Source organism: Elephantulus edwardii, unplaced genomic scaffold (assembly GCF_000299155.1).
Source record: "Elephantulus edwardii isolate Elephantulus edwardi_28Jun2011 unplaced genomic scaffold, EleEdw1.0 scaffold00143, whole genome shotgun sequence".
In the NCBI taxonomy this organism is placed as follows: domain Eukaryota; kingdom Metazoa; phylum Chordata; class Mammalia; order Macroscelidea; family Macroscelididae; genus Elephantulus; species Elephantulus edwardii.
Genome location: NW_006399893.1, coordinates 83,581 through 100,188, shown reverse-complemented (window position 1 = coordinate 100,188; position 16,608 = coordinate 83,581). Strand labels below are relative to the sequence as shown.

General features: G+C 38.0%; 1 protein-coding gene across 1 annotated transcript in view; it reads left to right on the top strand.

Moving 5' to 3' along the window:
• Window positions 1-16,608, top strand: part of DARS (aspartyl-tRNA synthetase) — a 94,454-nt gene that overhangs the window by 24,617 nt on the left and 53,229 nt on the right. Inside the window, 1 exon segment of the mRNA XM_006894444.1 lies at window positions 2,403-2,507. Coding sequence (XP_006894506.1) covers window positions 2,403-2,507 — 105 coding nt within the window.

Below are 16,608 nucleotides of genomic sequence, written 5' to 3'. Positions count from 1 at the left end.
AATCGGGATGGGTGTGTCAGAGGCAGTGCGATTGGCACAGGATAGAGCAGGGTTTAGGGCTGTTGTGCATAGGGTCGCTATGATTCGCAAGTGACTCGACGGCACGTAACAACAACAACAACAACAACTCTTGAAAGTAGCCCCCCAGACCTCCCTTCTTAGTCTGTTCTAACCTGGAAGTTCCAGTGAAACCTGCTCACTATAGGTGATCTTGATGTTGAAATGTAGTTTGTCTTGAAGGCTGTGGTCTTTGATCTTCTGCAGCAAGTGCTTCAAGTCTTCACTTTTTTTTTGCAAGCAAAATTGTGTCATCTGCTTAATGCAGGTGGTTGTTGAGTCTTCCTCCTGTGCAGATGGCACATTCTTGCTCATACAGTCCAGCTTTTTGTATTATTTTCTTGTGATGTTTTGTTAGATGATATGATGAGAAAAATGGTTTTGAAAAGATGTCACTGGTTTTATGATGAAGCAATTCTCCAGAATTTTATTTGGAGATTTAAAATGGATCTGCTTTGAATAAAATGGTGTTACAGAGTACATAGTGACATATCATAATTTTCAGAAAAGTAAGAATAAGGAATGTCAGAAAGGGAAATAAAAAAGCCTAGGGTATAAAAATAAAACTAGTTCCAGGACATACAGCCACTAGTGATTTTATATTCAAAGTAAGTGATTTGAAGGGGGAAGTGTGACTACTATAAGGAATGATGGACTAATGCACATCCAAAAACTTCTCCAACAGAGTAAAAAGGGAAGTCACAGACTGGGAAAAAGTATTTCATAATGACATGTCAGATAAGGGATTTATATCTAGAGTTAATAAAATACTTGAGCACCACAACAAGAGAAAGGTAAGTAATCAAACTGAAAATTGGGCACAGTATATGAACAAACACGGCACCAAAGAAGACATTCAGATGGCCAACAAGCACATGAAGAAATGTTCAAATTCCCTAGTTCTAAGAGAGATGCAGATCAAAACAACTATGAGATATCATCTCACCCCATTTAGAATAGCAAAATTTAACAGAACAGCAGGCAACAAATGCCGGCGAGGTTGTGGAGAGACTGGAACCCATATTTACTATTGGTGGAAGTGTAAAATGTTGCAACCATTGTGGAAAGTGTTGTGGTGTTTTCTCAAAAAGTTGCAAATAGAGATACCATTTGACCCAGCAATTCCACTACTGGGAATATACCCTGAAGAGACCATAACCAACATCCAGACATCCAAGTAGATATACATATACCCATGTTTATCGCAGCTTTGTTCACAATAGCGAGGAGTTGGAAACAACCCAACTGCCCATCAGTTAAACAAATGGATAGAGAAGCTGAGGTATATTCACACAATGGACTACTACACTGCATTGAAAAACAAGGAACTCATGCAATATTATTCAAAATGGGCAACCCTGGAGGACGTTATGCTGAGTGAAATATCACAGTCACAAAAGGACAAATACTGCATGGTGCCACTGGTGTAAAATGGGACTGAGATCAGGGTTGGGGTAAGACTGAGAAAAACTGGATAAATTATGTATACAGCATTGAAATAGCTGAGAGAGAGAACAGTTTAAAAGCGATATCTGATAGAGTATTATGGTTATCGCAAGAGTCCAGAATTAAGGTTGCATAGTGGAGTGTACTCAGGGTGGTAGAAGGAGGGTGCGGGGGGATTGTATACCAATGAAAGAATTTTACTTTTCAAAGAGAGGAGTGAAACTGGGCAGGGGGAGGGGTAGGCAGGGAGAAAAGTGCAACAATAAATGAATGGAAATCCAAAATCTCTGTAAATGTTCATTAAAATTAATAAAATTAAAAAAAAAAAAAAAGAATCATGGACTAGGAAGATGATAAAGAAGAAACTAGCCTGTCTGTCTCAGTGCTATTTAGAATGCACTTTTTTTGTAGAAAGTAAGGACAATATTGATGGGCCACCCCAATAGAATGCTTGTCTTTTTGTCTCTGGTTAGCACTTTTATAATTCTATCATTGATGCTCTTTTGGTGGACAGCGTGGTGCCTTTGCCTGTACAACCTGTTATCCATTGAAAGCAATCTGAAGTTAGTTGGCCTTTATTTTTTAATAAGTTATTGCTATGACAAAATGACTACCTCATTTTGTAATTTTTTTTAATAAGTGATTTGCTCACACCAATCATCATCACAAACTTTAAAGACACTTCTTGTTATTTCAGTTTCTTCTTTTTTTTATTTCAGTTTCTTTAAAGCTTATCATTTGTGTATGATCAGTTTGGCAATGAAAGCCAGATATGTGTGCATGTCTGATGAACATGGTTGATTTTTGGGTCTGATTTTAAAGCAAAAGTATATTTTCCTTCTTTGTTGAAACCCAAGGTTCCATGTCCTTAGTAGACTTCTGTCCTTTCTGTCTTATGCAGGGAAACAGTGCTTCTTAGTCCTACGTCAGCAGCAGTTTAACGTTCAGGCTCTTGTGGCTGTGGGAGACCATGCAAGCAAGCAGATGGTTAAATTTGCTGCCAAGTAAGTAAGCAATTATATCCTGTTAGAATAAACAATGGTGGGAACCAAGACTCCCAGGCGTTTGGACCATTTTCATACATTAGCATCAGTGCTTCGTTTGTTTAAAAATGTAATTATTTAAATTGTCAGTTTAGTGTTGCTGAATACATTAAACTTACAAAAGAGAAAACATGGTGTACAGGCTTGAGATTCATTTGGAACTGCTGAAGCAGCACTCTGTCCAGACAAGTCGCATTTACTTTCAAGTAGAGTAACAGAAAGCCTGACGGCTTCCACACAGCAGAGCAGCTTTATTTTGTTGAGTTGGTTGAGCTTCATTTCCTCCCCCCCCCCCACTCTGAGCAACAAGTTTTCTGACTGAATAATAGAAGTGTGTACAGTGAAAAGAATGTAGTTTTGCAAATTTTTCCCTCCACAAGGAAGTGAAAACAAATGCTTTTAACCTTGATGCCAAAGGGGGACCACAAGGCTGAGAGGCATTAAAAAGTGCTTTCTCCACATGAAATCTTGCTGTCTAGTTAAGAATTACTTCAAAAGTACTTTACAGGATCTTGTTCATTTACAAGAAGTGGTTGTCCAAGTGACACTGGAGTGTGGTTGTAAATGCTAGGGCTTTAAAATAATCAAAGTGATTTTACCCGATAGTGAGGTAGGTAGTTTTGTATGTTAGTATCTCTTCTCAATTTAATTGGAGCTTTCTACCATGATAATGATCAAAGAAAACATGAAAAAATGTGGTCTTTATAGTTTAAGAAATTAGTTTCTCACAGGTGTAAATGATTTTTTTGAAAAAAAATTTATACTGATTCATTTACACAGTTCAGATATTTTTTTCCATACAAGATCTTTCCCATGAAACCATCTAGAGCAAATATTTTCTATTTTCCTACTAATTTTCAGCTCTATCCTTTAGGTATATGTCTTTATAGGTGGGTTGATAGAAATGAAATTCTGGATTTCAGAATAGAAAGATACTAGATTGTCTAATATCCTAATTTAAGTTTAGGGAGCTCTGGTGACCAAGCAGTAAGAAGTTGTGCTGCCAACTCAAAAACATGGGGTTAGAAAAAACCAAATGCTCCTCAGAAGAAAGATGGGCAATGTCCTGTACAATTTATTGCCTCTGAAAAGCCACAGGGCTGTCAGCTGTGAGTTCTAACTCGACAGTATACAACAACAATGTATGTTCAGGTCCTCTGGTCCCCAGCACAATGCTGTATATTTAGCAGTTGTTGAGTAACTGATTTTTATTTACAGATTTGATTATTAAATTTTCATGTTATCTTAGGGATCCCTGAACTTAGATTTTTAAAAATCTTGAGCTGTTAATTTGTTGATTATTTTATCATTATCTATATCTGCCGTACTTCTCCTTACTCCTCAGTCCTGATGTTTAGAGAGGGTTCCTTTCATCTCTTCTACCTCATCTACCTTATCTCTCTCGGGAATTAAATTTGCTTGTTCTCATCTCATAGTCTAAATGTTGATGCTTGTTGGATACATTTGTCATCTTGTTACATAGAGTCAAGTCAGAACTGATTCATAGCTGACCCTCTGACAGGTTTTCAATGATTCAGTCACATGGCAAGAGAGTGAGCATCTTTCTCCAGTGGAGGAACTGGTGAATTCAAACCACCTGCCTTTGAGATGACAGTGCAACTTTGTCTCTGTGCTATAAACCAAAAAATACTAAACTTTTCACCATGAAGTTGATTCTAACTCACAGTAACCCTATAGGATAGAGACGAACTACCTTATAGTTTCCTAGGCTATAAATCTTTCCAGAAGCAGACTACTAGATCACAGAGCAATTAACAGGTATGAACTGCTGCCAGGGCTGTCCTATGAATTGAGACATAAATGGAGTGTACTCTTTAGGAATAAACTTTCTGTACACTGAATGCTATAAATAGAGGAGGTGCCTGGAAGCCACAGGCAACTGTGCTAAATTAGATTTAATGTGCTGAAAAATACTGGGGGGAAAAATAAAATTCAGATCAAAACCAAAAAATTTTTACTGATTTTGAGGGGATTTCTTGTTTATTTTGTTTTCTCATTTCTCTCTTTTTTATTGGCTTGCATACAATTATTCATTTACATTGTGTTTCATTCATATATTATGTTTTATACAATCTTTCATTTACATTGTGTTTTATATTATCATTAATATACATTGTATTTAATAGAATTAATTCCTATAGATATATGGATGGCCATTACTGCCCAATCTTTTTGACTCCGCATTGAATCTTTCCTCTTCGGTTGAATTGGTTCTGAACACTAATATATAAAGTGTACAGTTTACATAGTGTGTCTTTTTAATTAATTTGCTTTATAACCTTGGCTTAGTCTAAGACTGAACCTCAGTAACAACATTTGACCATCCAAGCTATCGGCTAGAGTTCACTAGATAAATAAACTATTAGCAAACGTGCTGTCATAGAACTTCATTTATTAATGCCACCATATGTAAAGAAAGACATTCATAACCATGAGATGGTATAGGGTAATCTGTTTAAAACGAAGGAAAGGTTTGGATAAATTAGATTCCCTAATGCCTAAAGTAGAACTCACTCAAGATCTAGATTTAAGTTAGGTTTAACAATTAGCTTTTGGGTTTTGTTTTTTTTAAAGGCAGACTCTCAGTTACTTTTCAGTGCTTAAGAATTTTGGACTTTATATAATTGGTAGTGTGTGTACGCGAAAATACTTCATAATAGAGCTGTTGCAAATTATAAAACCTTTGATTATGTACAATTGAATGGCACTAATTTTAAACAGTAGGCCTAACATGTGGTAGTTAGGTTATAATCATACAGCTTTGGCATTACTCTTGTTAAGGAATCAAGCTTGAATGATTTAAAGTCGATGTGTTAATAGCTTTTGCTACCTTGTGAAAAAGGGGAATTCACAGGACTAAGTCTCTTACCACTCTGGTGGTCTAGTCAGCTCTGGTGGTCCAGTCCATAGGGAGTCACATTGCTAACTGGAAGGCCTCACCTCTCTGCTAGTTTGATGTTCCTTCTTGTTGTACAGCCTTCAAACCCCAGTGGGGGATCAAATGTGAGTCAGTTCCAACTATATGGTAATGAGTGAAAAAATCTCTTTAGAAAAATGAACATTTGGGTTTGGGCTCTGTTGGTAAGAGAATTATCTTAGGAACATGACTTCATGCTCAAATTGAAATTCAGTTTGGCTTATCTTTTTCTTGGGATTTTTAAACTACATCTCTAAATAATACACAAATTCTGGTCCTTTTTGGTGATAAAAGTCTAACAATGTCTTTTCTGAGAGAAAGTCAGTGGTGTGATCATGATCTTTATATCCAGAGTAATACAAATTTAAACAAGAAATTAAAGCACAGAAGAAATTACTTTGTAAGCTCTTATCTACTCTATTTATGAATAGTAATAAATGAAGTGAAGTTGTAATATAAGTCCTAAAAAACTTTTAGAACTTATTTAGGGTGAGGGTGTATGGAATTTTTTTCTAAAAACTTATTTTTAGCTCTGGGCTTACTTAAAGAACAGTGTACCTATTTAAGATAAGTGTACATTGCCACTATTGTGGGGGGAAATAATTTATATTTCTTGATAATAAATAAGCACCTGGTGAACTGACACTTCTATAAAACAAGAATCTCAGTTTTATTTATTAAGTCATAAATAACAGCGGAAAGAAGACATTTCTCTGTGACATTAATAAATGACAAATAATTTTTTTTAGCCTGCTGTGATCTATTCTCTATCACGGTATCTTATAAAAACTTTAAAGCTTGCATTTGCTTTCTTGTTTTTAAGCATGGATGATAATCTGATTTCCAGATAATGCATCAGAAAGAAAAACCATAGTTACATAAAGTTCTTCAAAACCATTGAGAGTGGAGATTTATTTGTGTTTCCAAAAGAATTTTTTTTCAGACTTAGGGATGAATGTTCATTTTCTCCCAAGTTCTTGCTTGCCAAAAGTTGTTGTTTAAATACTAACTTTGTTGTGTGGCTTTTTTTGTTGTTGTTGTTGTTTTTTTATTTTGAGTGAAGGTTTACCAATTCTACTGGTTTTTTATACAATCATTCATAGACATTTTGTTTTATTTTAATGTTGTTAGTCTTAGCTAAAATCTACCATGCCTTTCTGTTTCCAGTGTGACCAATCTTACTGCTGGTTCTAGCACTGTTTAATGTTGTCTAACTTTAGTGGGGGGATAATGACCAAGTTAAATCCAAAACTGATTCCTGTGTTGTGGAAGTGGACACATCTCCACTCTCCAACAGTTTTACAAATTCTGATACTCCTGTCACTTTCATTGTATTCTACTTCAACTTTTTTACAAATTAATTTTAATGAATGTTTACAGAGATTTTGGATTTCCATACATTCATTGTTGCATTTTTCTCCCTTCCCACCCCTCCCCCCAGTTGACTCTTCTCTTTGAAAAGTAAAAGAAAAATTAATTCATTGATATAGAATCCCCCCTGCTCCCACCCTGAGTACACTCCACTGTGCAACCTTCATTTTGGACTCTTGTCTTAACCATAATACCCAATCATATATCGCTTTCAAACATTTCTCTCCCTCATCTGTTTTAATGCAGTATACATAATTTATCCAATTTCTACTTCACTTTTGTGTTTGATAATTCATTGCAGTGGCAACACGGAACTCAGAGACCATACTTAGAGTTAGTTAAATTCTTTCTTAGGGAAGTCTTGGTAAAATTCAGCAACAGAATCAACCATCTACAGCTCAGGAGGCATGCATGCATCTTGAGATCAGGAGGCATGCATGCAAAATCTTTACACTTCCCTTTAGTTATCCAGGACAGCTCTTTCAGCTCCTCTGTCTGCAGACAAGCAGGACTTTGTCAACTGTTCAGACCTCCTCTCAACTCCTTAGAACAAGTGTTTATCCTTTCAGTGGGGCTCAGAGCCTTCAGCTTCCCCTTATTGACCTCTCAATTTCTAACTGACCCAGGTCATTGCCACTGTAGCAGTTTTCTTCAGCTCTATTAACTGCATTCCTAAAACTAGGTTCTGCTGCTGCTACTTTACCACAGGCCCCTTCCAGGCGTCCTGGTGGCCTTCAGTGGTTCAGCCTTAACTCTTGGATTGTTCTTGCCCCTTCCCTTTTAGATATTTCTTTTTTCCTTTTCCTTGTGTTTTCCCATGTCTGTGGAGTTGGTTGTTTTGTAGTGATAGCCAGCTCTTAGTACAACTTACAAGGCATGGTTCTCTCACAGGGCCGCAAATGGACCAATCAATTTTGTAGGTCCTAGTCACTTCATTTGCATAAACATATGACTAATCCCTTTAAGGGATGTAAAATAAAATAGACCAGAGCCAAATAAAAAACAGCATAGCTCAAGTTGTTTACTGATAACCAAGGAAATGTCAACCAACTAGACAGAAGTGAGAAATCCAAAGTAAGAAACTAGGGTGAAGGTAACTTCAGGGTTTCTTGGGAAGGTTTTCCATCTGTTTGCCAAAGAACCAAGGCTGTAAAGAAAATCATTTCACTACACAATGTTGTTTCCCAGTGCATACCTAGTCTTCAGATTGTACAGGTTATGTCTGTGATATCATCCTTACTTTTTTCAGAACTACTCTTGTTTACAAAATAAGTGTAATCATGAAAACAGTATCTTTTTTTTTTTTACAATATCTTAAGTATTTTTTTCCTTCTGTTTACTTGCATATTCTAATGTCAGTAAAAATTAATTACAGTGAAACTTGAAAGTTGAAACCTGTGTAAGGAAATCTCAAATATTTTTCACTAAAACAAGAGAGATAAAGGTGGTAAGACTATCGAAGGTGAGAAACTTGCAAGACCTGGAAAAGCAAAACAGTCCTGGAGAGTTCCAGCTCTTACAGGTTTCAGTATGTTAAACTCTCTGAATGATGAAAGTTTCAGCAAATTTCATAGCTTTCTAATTGTCAGAATAATTTCTCGAACCATATTTTAAAGATTCTTTGTTACTTATAAACCTATCTACTTCATGATCTTTATTGATTGGTTTCCCTTTTGATTTTTAAGGAGCCACATGTGTTCTTTGGAACTAAAGAGAGAGACAGAGTGTGTGTCTGTGTCTCGTAATCTTGATAAATAGGGAGTTATGCTTCTGACCCAGTGGCAGCCAGATCAAATCCACCAGCTGCTCTGAGAAAGAAAGCCAGTCTCCTCTTGTGTAATTTATAGCAACTAAAAACCTGCTGGAGGGTTAATTATGAGTTAGTTTCAAGTCACTGACATTAAGTTTGAGTAAGATAGCTACAAATGTTGTTGTTGTTGTGTGCCTTTGAATCACAGTGGGTTTTCAGAGGCACTCAATCACATGAGAAGAGATTGCCCACTCCTTTCCTGCAGAGCAGCTGGTGGATTTGAATTCTGTGTCTTTGGAATTGAAGCCCAACCACTAAGCCACCAGAACTCCCTGATAAGCAAGTGAGCCCTTGGTGGCATAGTGGTTAATATAGCAAGACATTAGCCCAAAGGCCAGCAGTTCAAATCCACCAACTGCTTTATGGGGGCAAAGATGGGCAGTGACCACCAGTAGAGACTTCCGTCTTTGGAAACCCAGTGAAGGGGCACTATGAGCTGGAACCCACTCAGAGGCTTGATTTGAGAGAGAGAGAGTATGTGTGACATTTACAGTTAAATTTATACCACCCAGAGCCCAGTGATGTCCATGTTCTGTAGAAATGAAGGTTTAAAAAAAAAGAAATGAAGGTTTCACAAGAACTATTGTCATCAAGTTCATTTCAGCACAGAGATACTATAAGGTAGAGGAGAGCCACTCCTTAGAGTTTCTAAGGCTATGATCTTTATGAAAGATGACGCCCTCAGCTTTTTCACGCACACAGAAGTTACAAGTTGGTTTGCCAAGTGGAAGTTGGAAGCTTAATGGTATTCTGAATTCAGGAAGAATATTAAGTTCTACGTATTTGACTATATAAGGGCAACACATCACTGCTAGTATAGAATCCATGCAGAAAAAAGTTTCTATTTCCAGCTCTAACATTTACCAGCTTTTGCACTCGTTTGGCACAAATTTCAGTGAACAATCATTCATTATTAACTTTTACATGAACAGCATATTATTGTTAAGTGCCATGGAGTCATAGACAATTCATAGAGACCCTATCAATGAAAGTCCTGAACACGTATAACTTTTATTGTTTCTCTTAAGTTCATAGAGTTTCTGGAGGCAAGCTATTTCAGAAGTGGATGCCACTCCTGCTTCCAAGCTTGTTTTAATCGGGGAGCTCCACCAAACACTGTCTACCGTGCGTAACCATTATCACATTTGACACATCAGTGTTGCAGTGTTTATTATCACAGCAACCATAGGTAACCTCTGTACAGCAAATTGGCAGACCAGTGCTATACCACTTAGAAGAATGTTTGACTGAAAACCATTAAAACAAGGCTGAAATGTCCAAATTTCTTTTTAAATGCAAGGCCAAATCCAATGAGCTCGCAACAGTACACACCCAAACCTCAGCCAAAACAGAAAACACACCTTTGTAGAATCCAGCTTCTCCACTCATCTTCCAGAACTGAAAAGCAGCCCCCATGAACAGCATAGTTTTAGAAAATGATCACTTCTGCTTTATTAAAATTGTCATTGGTTTTGGTTTGGGTAAGTATCGAATTTTCCTGAACCAACTTCAAAGTTACTGTGAAGTATCAAGAAACAAATTGATTGAGAAATTGTGGTACATTCACACTGTGAAATACCATGTAGTACTAAGGAACAACAATTTCCTAAAATGCTGTATAGAGACTAGAAAGCATTTTGCTGGGTGAAATACTTCAGTCACATAAGGATAAATGTTACATAATGCTACTGTTGTGAAAATAGGAAGATGACTAAGCAAGATATGTATAAATGTTCAAAAGGGAAAGGAAACAAGGGGGCAGAAAAAGGGGAAGGAGGAAAATTACCAGGATAGCAGAGGTTATTGAGTGGAAGGGGGTGAAGTAATGAGAAAGGTCCCATAGGGCCTTGAAAAGATGGGGTGATAATAGGTATGGAGCAGTGGTAATTAATGATTTAAAACATAATGTATGTGAATGATTACGGGAGCTGTCGTGGCCTAGTGGCAGGAAGCTGCGCTGCAGTCCCAAAGGCATACAGTTTGAGGCTCTGTGGGAGAAAGATGGATAATGTCCTCCCATACTGCTTCTGAAACCCTCCAGAGGATCAGGTTGGGTTGATCCAACTCTGCGGTATACAGCAACATATGAATGATTGTGTAAAACACAGAGTGCATGTACAGAGCATGATGTATTTGGATGATTATATGCAAACCAATAAATATTTATTTTAAAACACAAAGTTAATGGGAAGTTATGAAACTTTTGTCATTGTGAACAGTCCTTCACGTTACTAACATTGAAGTACAGCAGTATTAAATACAAAACTGATCTGAAGCTTCCACTTTATATAGCAAAGCAAATGTCACCAGTTTGTTTTTATTAGTAGTAAGACTTTAATATTGTTAATATTTCTATGTATTTTTATTTTCTTTGTAATTGCATTCTGATTTTGTTTCAAGACTATAAGCCTACACATTTATACCATTTTTATAGTTGTAGGCATCTAAATAGCATAAACTAATTTATCCCCAAGGTTCCTTAAATTTTTGTTTGGTTTTTTGTTCCTCTAAAGAGCCCAGATAGTAAGTACTATGAGAACTGCTGGTCTCTGCCTTATGGAGCAGTACTTAACAAGCTTGTTTTAAATCACAGTTCTTGGGGCTTAAAGAAAAATTTGTTGACTAAGTCCTTCTAGAACTATTCTCCCTGACTGCCAAGTGTTGGAACCACCTCACAGCTGATCCCCATTGCATATTCCCAAGGCTCTGAATTGCAGAAGAGGAAATTCTCCATCTTTCTCTTGAGCTGCTCGTTATTTAATCCAGAGGCATGGCCCTTGGGTTGGCAATTTAACTCCTTATAGACAGTGCCGCCAGAGCTCCCTTACAGAACTACTAGGCTGATTTAAACCTTTTAATTTTGCAAACCCACAGGTAGCAAGTGAGTGCAGTAGAAAGCCAGAGCGACCAGAGACTTAGCAGGTTGTTTACTGGTTGATAAATCTTACCTCATTATTTAGAGCTATTGGTTTGTACCCTGGAGCCACTTCTACTTTCCTGGATCTGATAGGACAGAATAGAATGGCTCCATAGGGTGAAGTCTTTACACAAGTAGATTACCAGTTCTTTTCTCTCACAGGTGGCTCATAGGTGCAGAACTACCAGCCTTTTAACCCTTTCACCACTAGGGTTTGGGTTGTTTTGATAACACATTTTAAGTATTCATATTTCTGCTTGACTAAAAAATACAGAAGTCTAAGAGCTAATATAGTACTAATTCACTGGAATTGAAAGTTACTTGACCTTTTCGTAAACCAAACTTGTATTTAGAACTGGAGTGTAAATTTTTTTTTATAAAAGGTGGTTTACTCTTTTTAAAACTATTTACATGCTTTTAGTAGTTTGAGTGCTGTAACTGGAAAAGTCATGGCTTCTCATCTTGAGCTAATTTGCTATCATTAGAGCATTTCTATATTGGTGTATTGTTCAAAAAACTACTGTGTGTCTCCTTGACGGTCTGCCCCCTTCTCTAATGAATCTTTTATTGCACCCTTCCCAAGATTTAAAAATAATTTGAATACGAGTGATAATACGGATCTCTTGAGTATGTCTCTGTTGACTATACTAAGATTCAACCTATAACAAACAGTGGACCAGTAAACTTGCTGAAAACTTTTAATACTCAGTTTCCTATAAGTATTAAATTGTTGAGAATTCATTTTTATAGTATAAGACTCTTGAAGTGTAGATAGCCCCTCTCATTATTACTGATTTTATTTTCATTTTTTATAGAAATATAGGGTCTCCAATAAGTCTCTGAATCTCTGACCTAGCGCCTACTAGCCCTTTCATTGAGGACTTTAAACCAGTTCTGTCATAGCAAACATGAGCAGAACTGTATGTCCACAATTTGGGTGATTGGTTATAACTAGAATGGGAATTCAGGTTGAATACAGGTTGAAGCCCTGGAGTGGGAGTCTCAGAAGAGGCAATAACGACCTGGCTGTGGATGCCTTTTTTGGGGGACAGCACTGTTTTGACACCCTGCTTTAGTGTTATGTTTGCCCTGCCAGAGGTTTCTTTCTTATTCTCAAAACTCATTGCCATCAAATCCACCTGACTCATTAACTGACCCTCCAGCAGCTTTATAGCAGTTAATCACAAAGGAGATTGCCCATCTTTTTCCTGAGGAGCTGCTGGTAGTTGTGAACCATCAAAGAGGTGTGGCCTTGGGGTTAGCGCCACAGTTCTTAAGAATTCTGCCACCAACACTCCCTCTTGCACTAAACTAAGGCTAAATAAGAATCGTGCACCTGTTCCCACTGACTTACAATTCCATTAAGTTAACCCTCAAGCCACACCTCTGGTGGCGTATCACCCACCACAGGCTCCTTAGGAGAAACAAGGGCAGTCTCCTCTGGTGTGATTTACAGCCTTGGAAACTCAATGGAGTGTCCTCTCTGAGTTGTTTCCTCCTTGACAATAATGAATTTAAGTTTTGAGTTAGGTATGTTTTAGGCCTTTATTAAAATAGTCATGAGTTCTCCTAGTGGTTAGGAGTAATGCTGCCAAGCCAGACATACAGTTCAGATCTGCCAGCTGCACTTGGGGAGAAGGAATGGTGATCTCCTCACACGCAATTTACAGCCTCTGAAAACCCACTTGAGGGGCAGCCATGAGTTGGTTCTAACTCAATGACACATAACACCACCAGTATTTCAATAGTCTAGTATCATATAGTACTTTGACAGATCCTGAAGATATGGAATTTGAATCTACCAGCTGCTCCACAGAAGGATGGGCAGTCTCCTCCTGTGCGATTAACTGCCTCTGAAAATCTCCTGGCAAGTAAGCTATGGGTAGGTTCTGACTCATTGGTACACAATAGCAACAACCTAAAACATACTAAAAATGGAAATCACTGTTCATGCAAAGGTTATGTTATAATTATCTTGAATATACTAAGGAGATTATGTGAACAATAACAATATACTTCAGTGACCTCTTTAACAAGTGACATATTTTTTTACTTGAAAAACTGGGAGAAAACCTTCTAGCTTAGGCTTTTCTTGCATGTGAAATACTGTTTTTTATTATTTAAAAAACTTAATCTACAAATAAAATTCCACATAATGACTGCACTTACTTTATCATGGCTGCTTTCCCTTCCCTTGTATTCTGACTGATAAAACTCTTCCTTATCAGTTCCCTGCACCAGGCCTGAAAAGTTCACTGCAGTGGTCACCAGCATTCTTCCCAGCTGACGTGTAGGGGAAGTAGTGGGTTTGCTTATAATATAATACCTAGATATTACTAAATATGGTAGTTCTGGTGGCCCAGCGGTAAGAAGCTGTGTTACATTCACAAAGGTACATAGTTTGAATCTACCATTTGCTCTTGGCTATTTCCTCCTGTGCAGTTTACTGTTCTTGAAAACCTGCTGGAAGGTCAGCTGTGAGTCATTCCAATAGCACACAACAAGAACATTACTAAATATACTAAGCAGGAGGCTGCTAAATGCTGCAGTTGTGTTTTTGGGTTTGGTTTGTTTTTTTTGTGTTTTGTTTTTGTTTTTTTTTGTTTGTTTTTGGGTGGTTTTTTTTTGTGGTGTTGTTGTTTGGTTGTTTGTTTTTTATTCCGTTTTATTCTGGTGTGTGTGTATGCGTGCTCATGCATACTGTCAAATTGGATCTGACTGGTATAGGAGGAGATTGCCTCTCCTCCAGCAGAGCACCTGGTGGATTTGAACCACATACTTCTGGGATTGGAGTGCAGCTTCTTGCCAGTAGGCCACCAGAGCTCCCTCTGCAGTTGTATTTTATGACTTAATCCTCACAGTGGCGTTAAGAAATGTGGATACTATTTTGTCGTCTTTTGTTTTTGTTGTTTGGGATGGGATGGGATGGGGAGTGTGCTTTCTAAATTTTAACCATTGTTGTTACCGTCTCAGGTGCTGTCAGATCAACCACATAAATATAAATAGCTATAGCACTTTTTCTTTAAAAAGACCTGCAAAAAAGGGAGAAGGGGAAGGAAAAACACCAGCCGTTTGTTTGTATGCATAGGCATGGAGGAGTTACAGCTGATAAATTATTGTGAAATGGTGGTAGAGTTAACATCTACAATAGGAGGGAAAGTTGTAGTAACAGATGTGCATGGGTATAGGTCATCATGAGAGTCCCTCATAGATGTTTGAGGTGTGCATTTTATATGTCCCTACACAAGTTGGTCACCAGAGTACAGTTAGCTGCATTCACTAAGTATTTTTTCATGGTGAAATCTAGCTAAGCAAACACAATGAGCAAAATTCTCATCCTGTTCAGATTGCTTCCTAATTTGTCAGTAGTGTTGGAGCACTCTATTTTCAACTGTTACAGCAAGACTGATTGTGCTCTTTGGAGAAGTCACATTGTATACCCAATGCGTCCTATCTGTTTACTGTTTGCTTATATATGGTGATGAGAAAAATAAAGTGGAGAATTACTTGAGTTTCTAATTGAGAAACTATTGAATATCATCAGTATGAAATACATTGCCAGAATGGTTTGTGACTAATAACCACTCCCTGGGGTGATACAGGAAACCCTGGTGATTCTGTACTAAAAGAGTTTGGTTGCTATCTATGTGGGGTGTCAGAACATTTGAAAATTGGCATTTCTAGCCATTGGATTGCCCCTGTTGTAGGGGGAAGGTCTCTAGCTACCTTAACTATCATCACTAGCTATGGAACCAATATGAGAGAATGCTTGCCTCACTGTGAGAAACAGTGGTAGAAAGGCTTAAGAGCCTTCACTGCTGTGAAGAGCCTGTAGCAAGGTATAATCAGAATCTTGGAAATGGAACTAAAGTTAAGGTTTTGCTTGCTGGATAGTTGAATGAAAAGCTGACTTGTAACTACTCTAATAAGACTTTCACTTGTTGAAGGAGAAGCTGTCTGAACTAATTGAGAGGAATTGTATCCTGCTTTTATTTTGGCTTGGGACTACTGGACTTGCACTGTGTGATATTCTTTGCCTCTCCCACTCCCCAACCTGTTTTGCTTATAATCCCCACAGCTGTGAGCTAAGTCTGAGTCAAGTTGCAATGAACATCAGACCCAGTGATTGGTAGAAATACGTGCATGAACGTGTGGAGTGGTTAGAACACTTTATTGTGCTTATGTCAAACCTATACTTGGACAAGGAGGCAGTTGTCAGAACAGAGTAAGAAAGCACTAGATGGTTCAAAGTCAGGAAAAGTGTACTTCAGGGATGCATCCTGTCTCTATACCTCTTTATATGTAGAACAGATCATCCGGGAGGCTGGGCTCTGTGATGAGGAATGTGGCCTCAGGATTGGAAGAAGACTCCTCAACAATCTGTGTTACACAGATGATAAAGCCTTGCTTGCTGAAACTGAGGAGGACCTGAGGCATTTGCTGAAGAAAATCAAGAACTGCAGCCTTCAATATGGATTGAAGCTGAACATCAAGAAAACAAAGATTCTTACCATTGGCCCAGTTGGCAGCATCATGATAAACCGTGAAGATACTGAGATTGTGAACAGCCTCAGCTTGCTTGACGCCACAGTCAACACAGTTGGTACCAGCAGCCAGGAAAATCAAAAGACTAATTACATTGGGGAAACCTGCTATCAGGGACCTCTCCAGAGTCCTAAAAAGCAATGATGTCAGTCTAGAGTCTTAAGGTGCATCTGATCCAACCATGGTCTTCGCAATTACTTGCTCTGCACTAGAGAACTGGACAGTGACTAAAGATGATAGAAGAGTCGATACCTTTGAGTTGTGGTGCTGGAGAAGAGGATTGAACATACCATTGACTGCTAAGAGAACAAAACCGGTCTGTCCTAGACAGCGTAAAACCAGGCTGCTTCTTAGAGACAAGGATTTTGAAACTCCATCTGACATACTGTGGGCATATTGCAAGGAGGGACCAATTTGTGGAGAGGGACATCATACTTCAAAGGGTGGAGGGAAAGCATGAAGGGAGGAAGACCCTTGATAA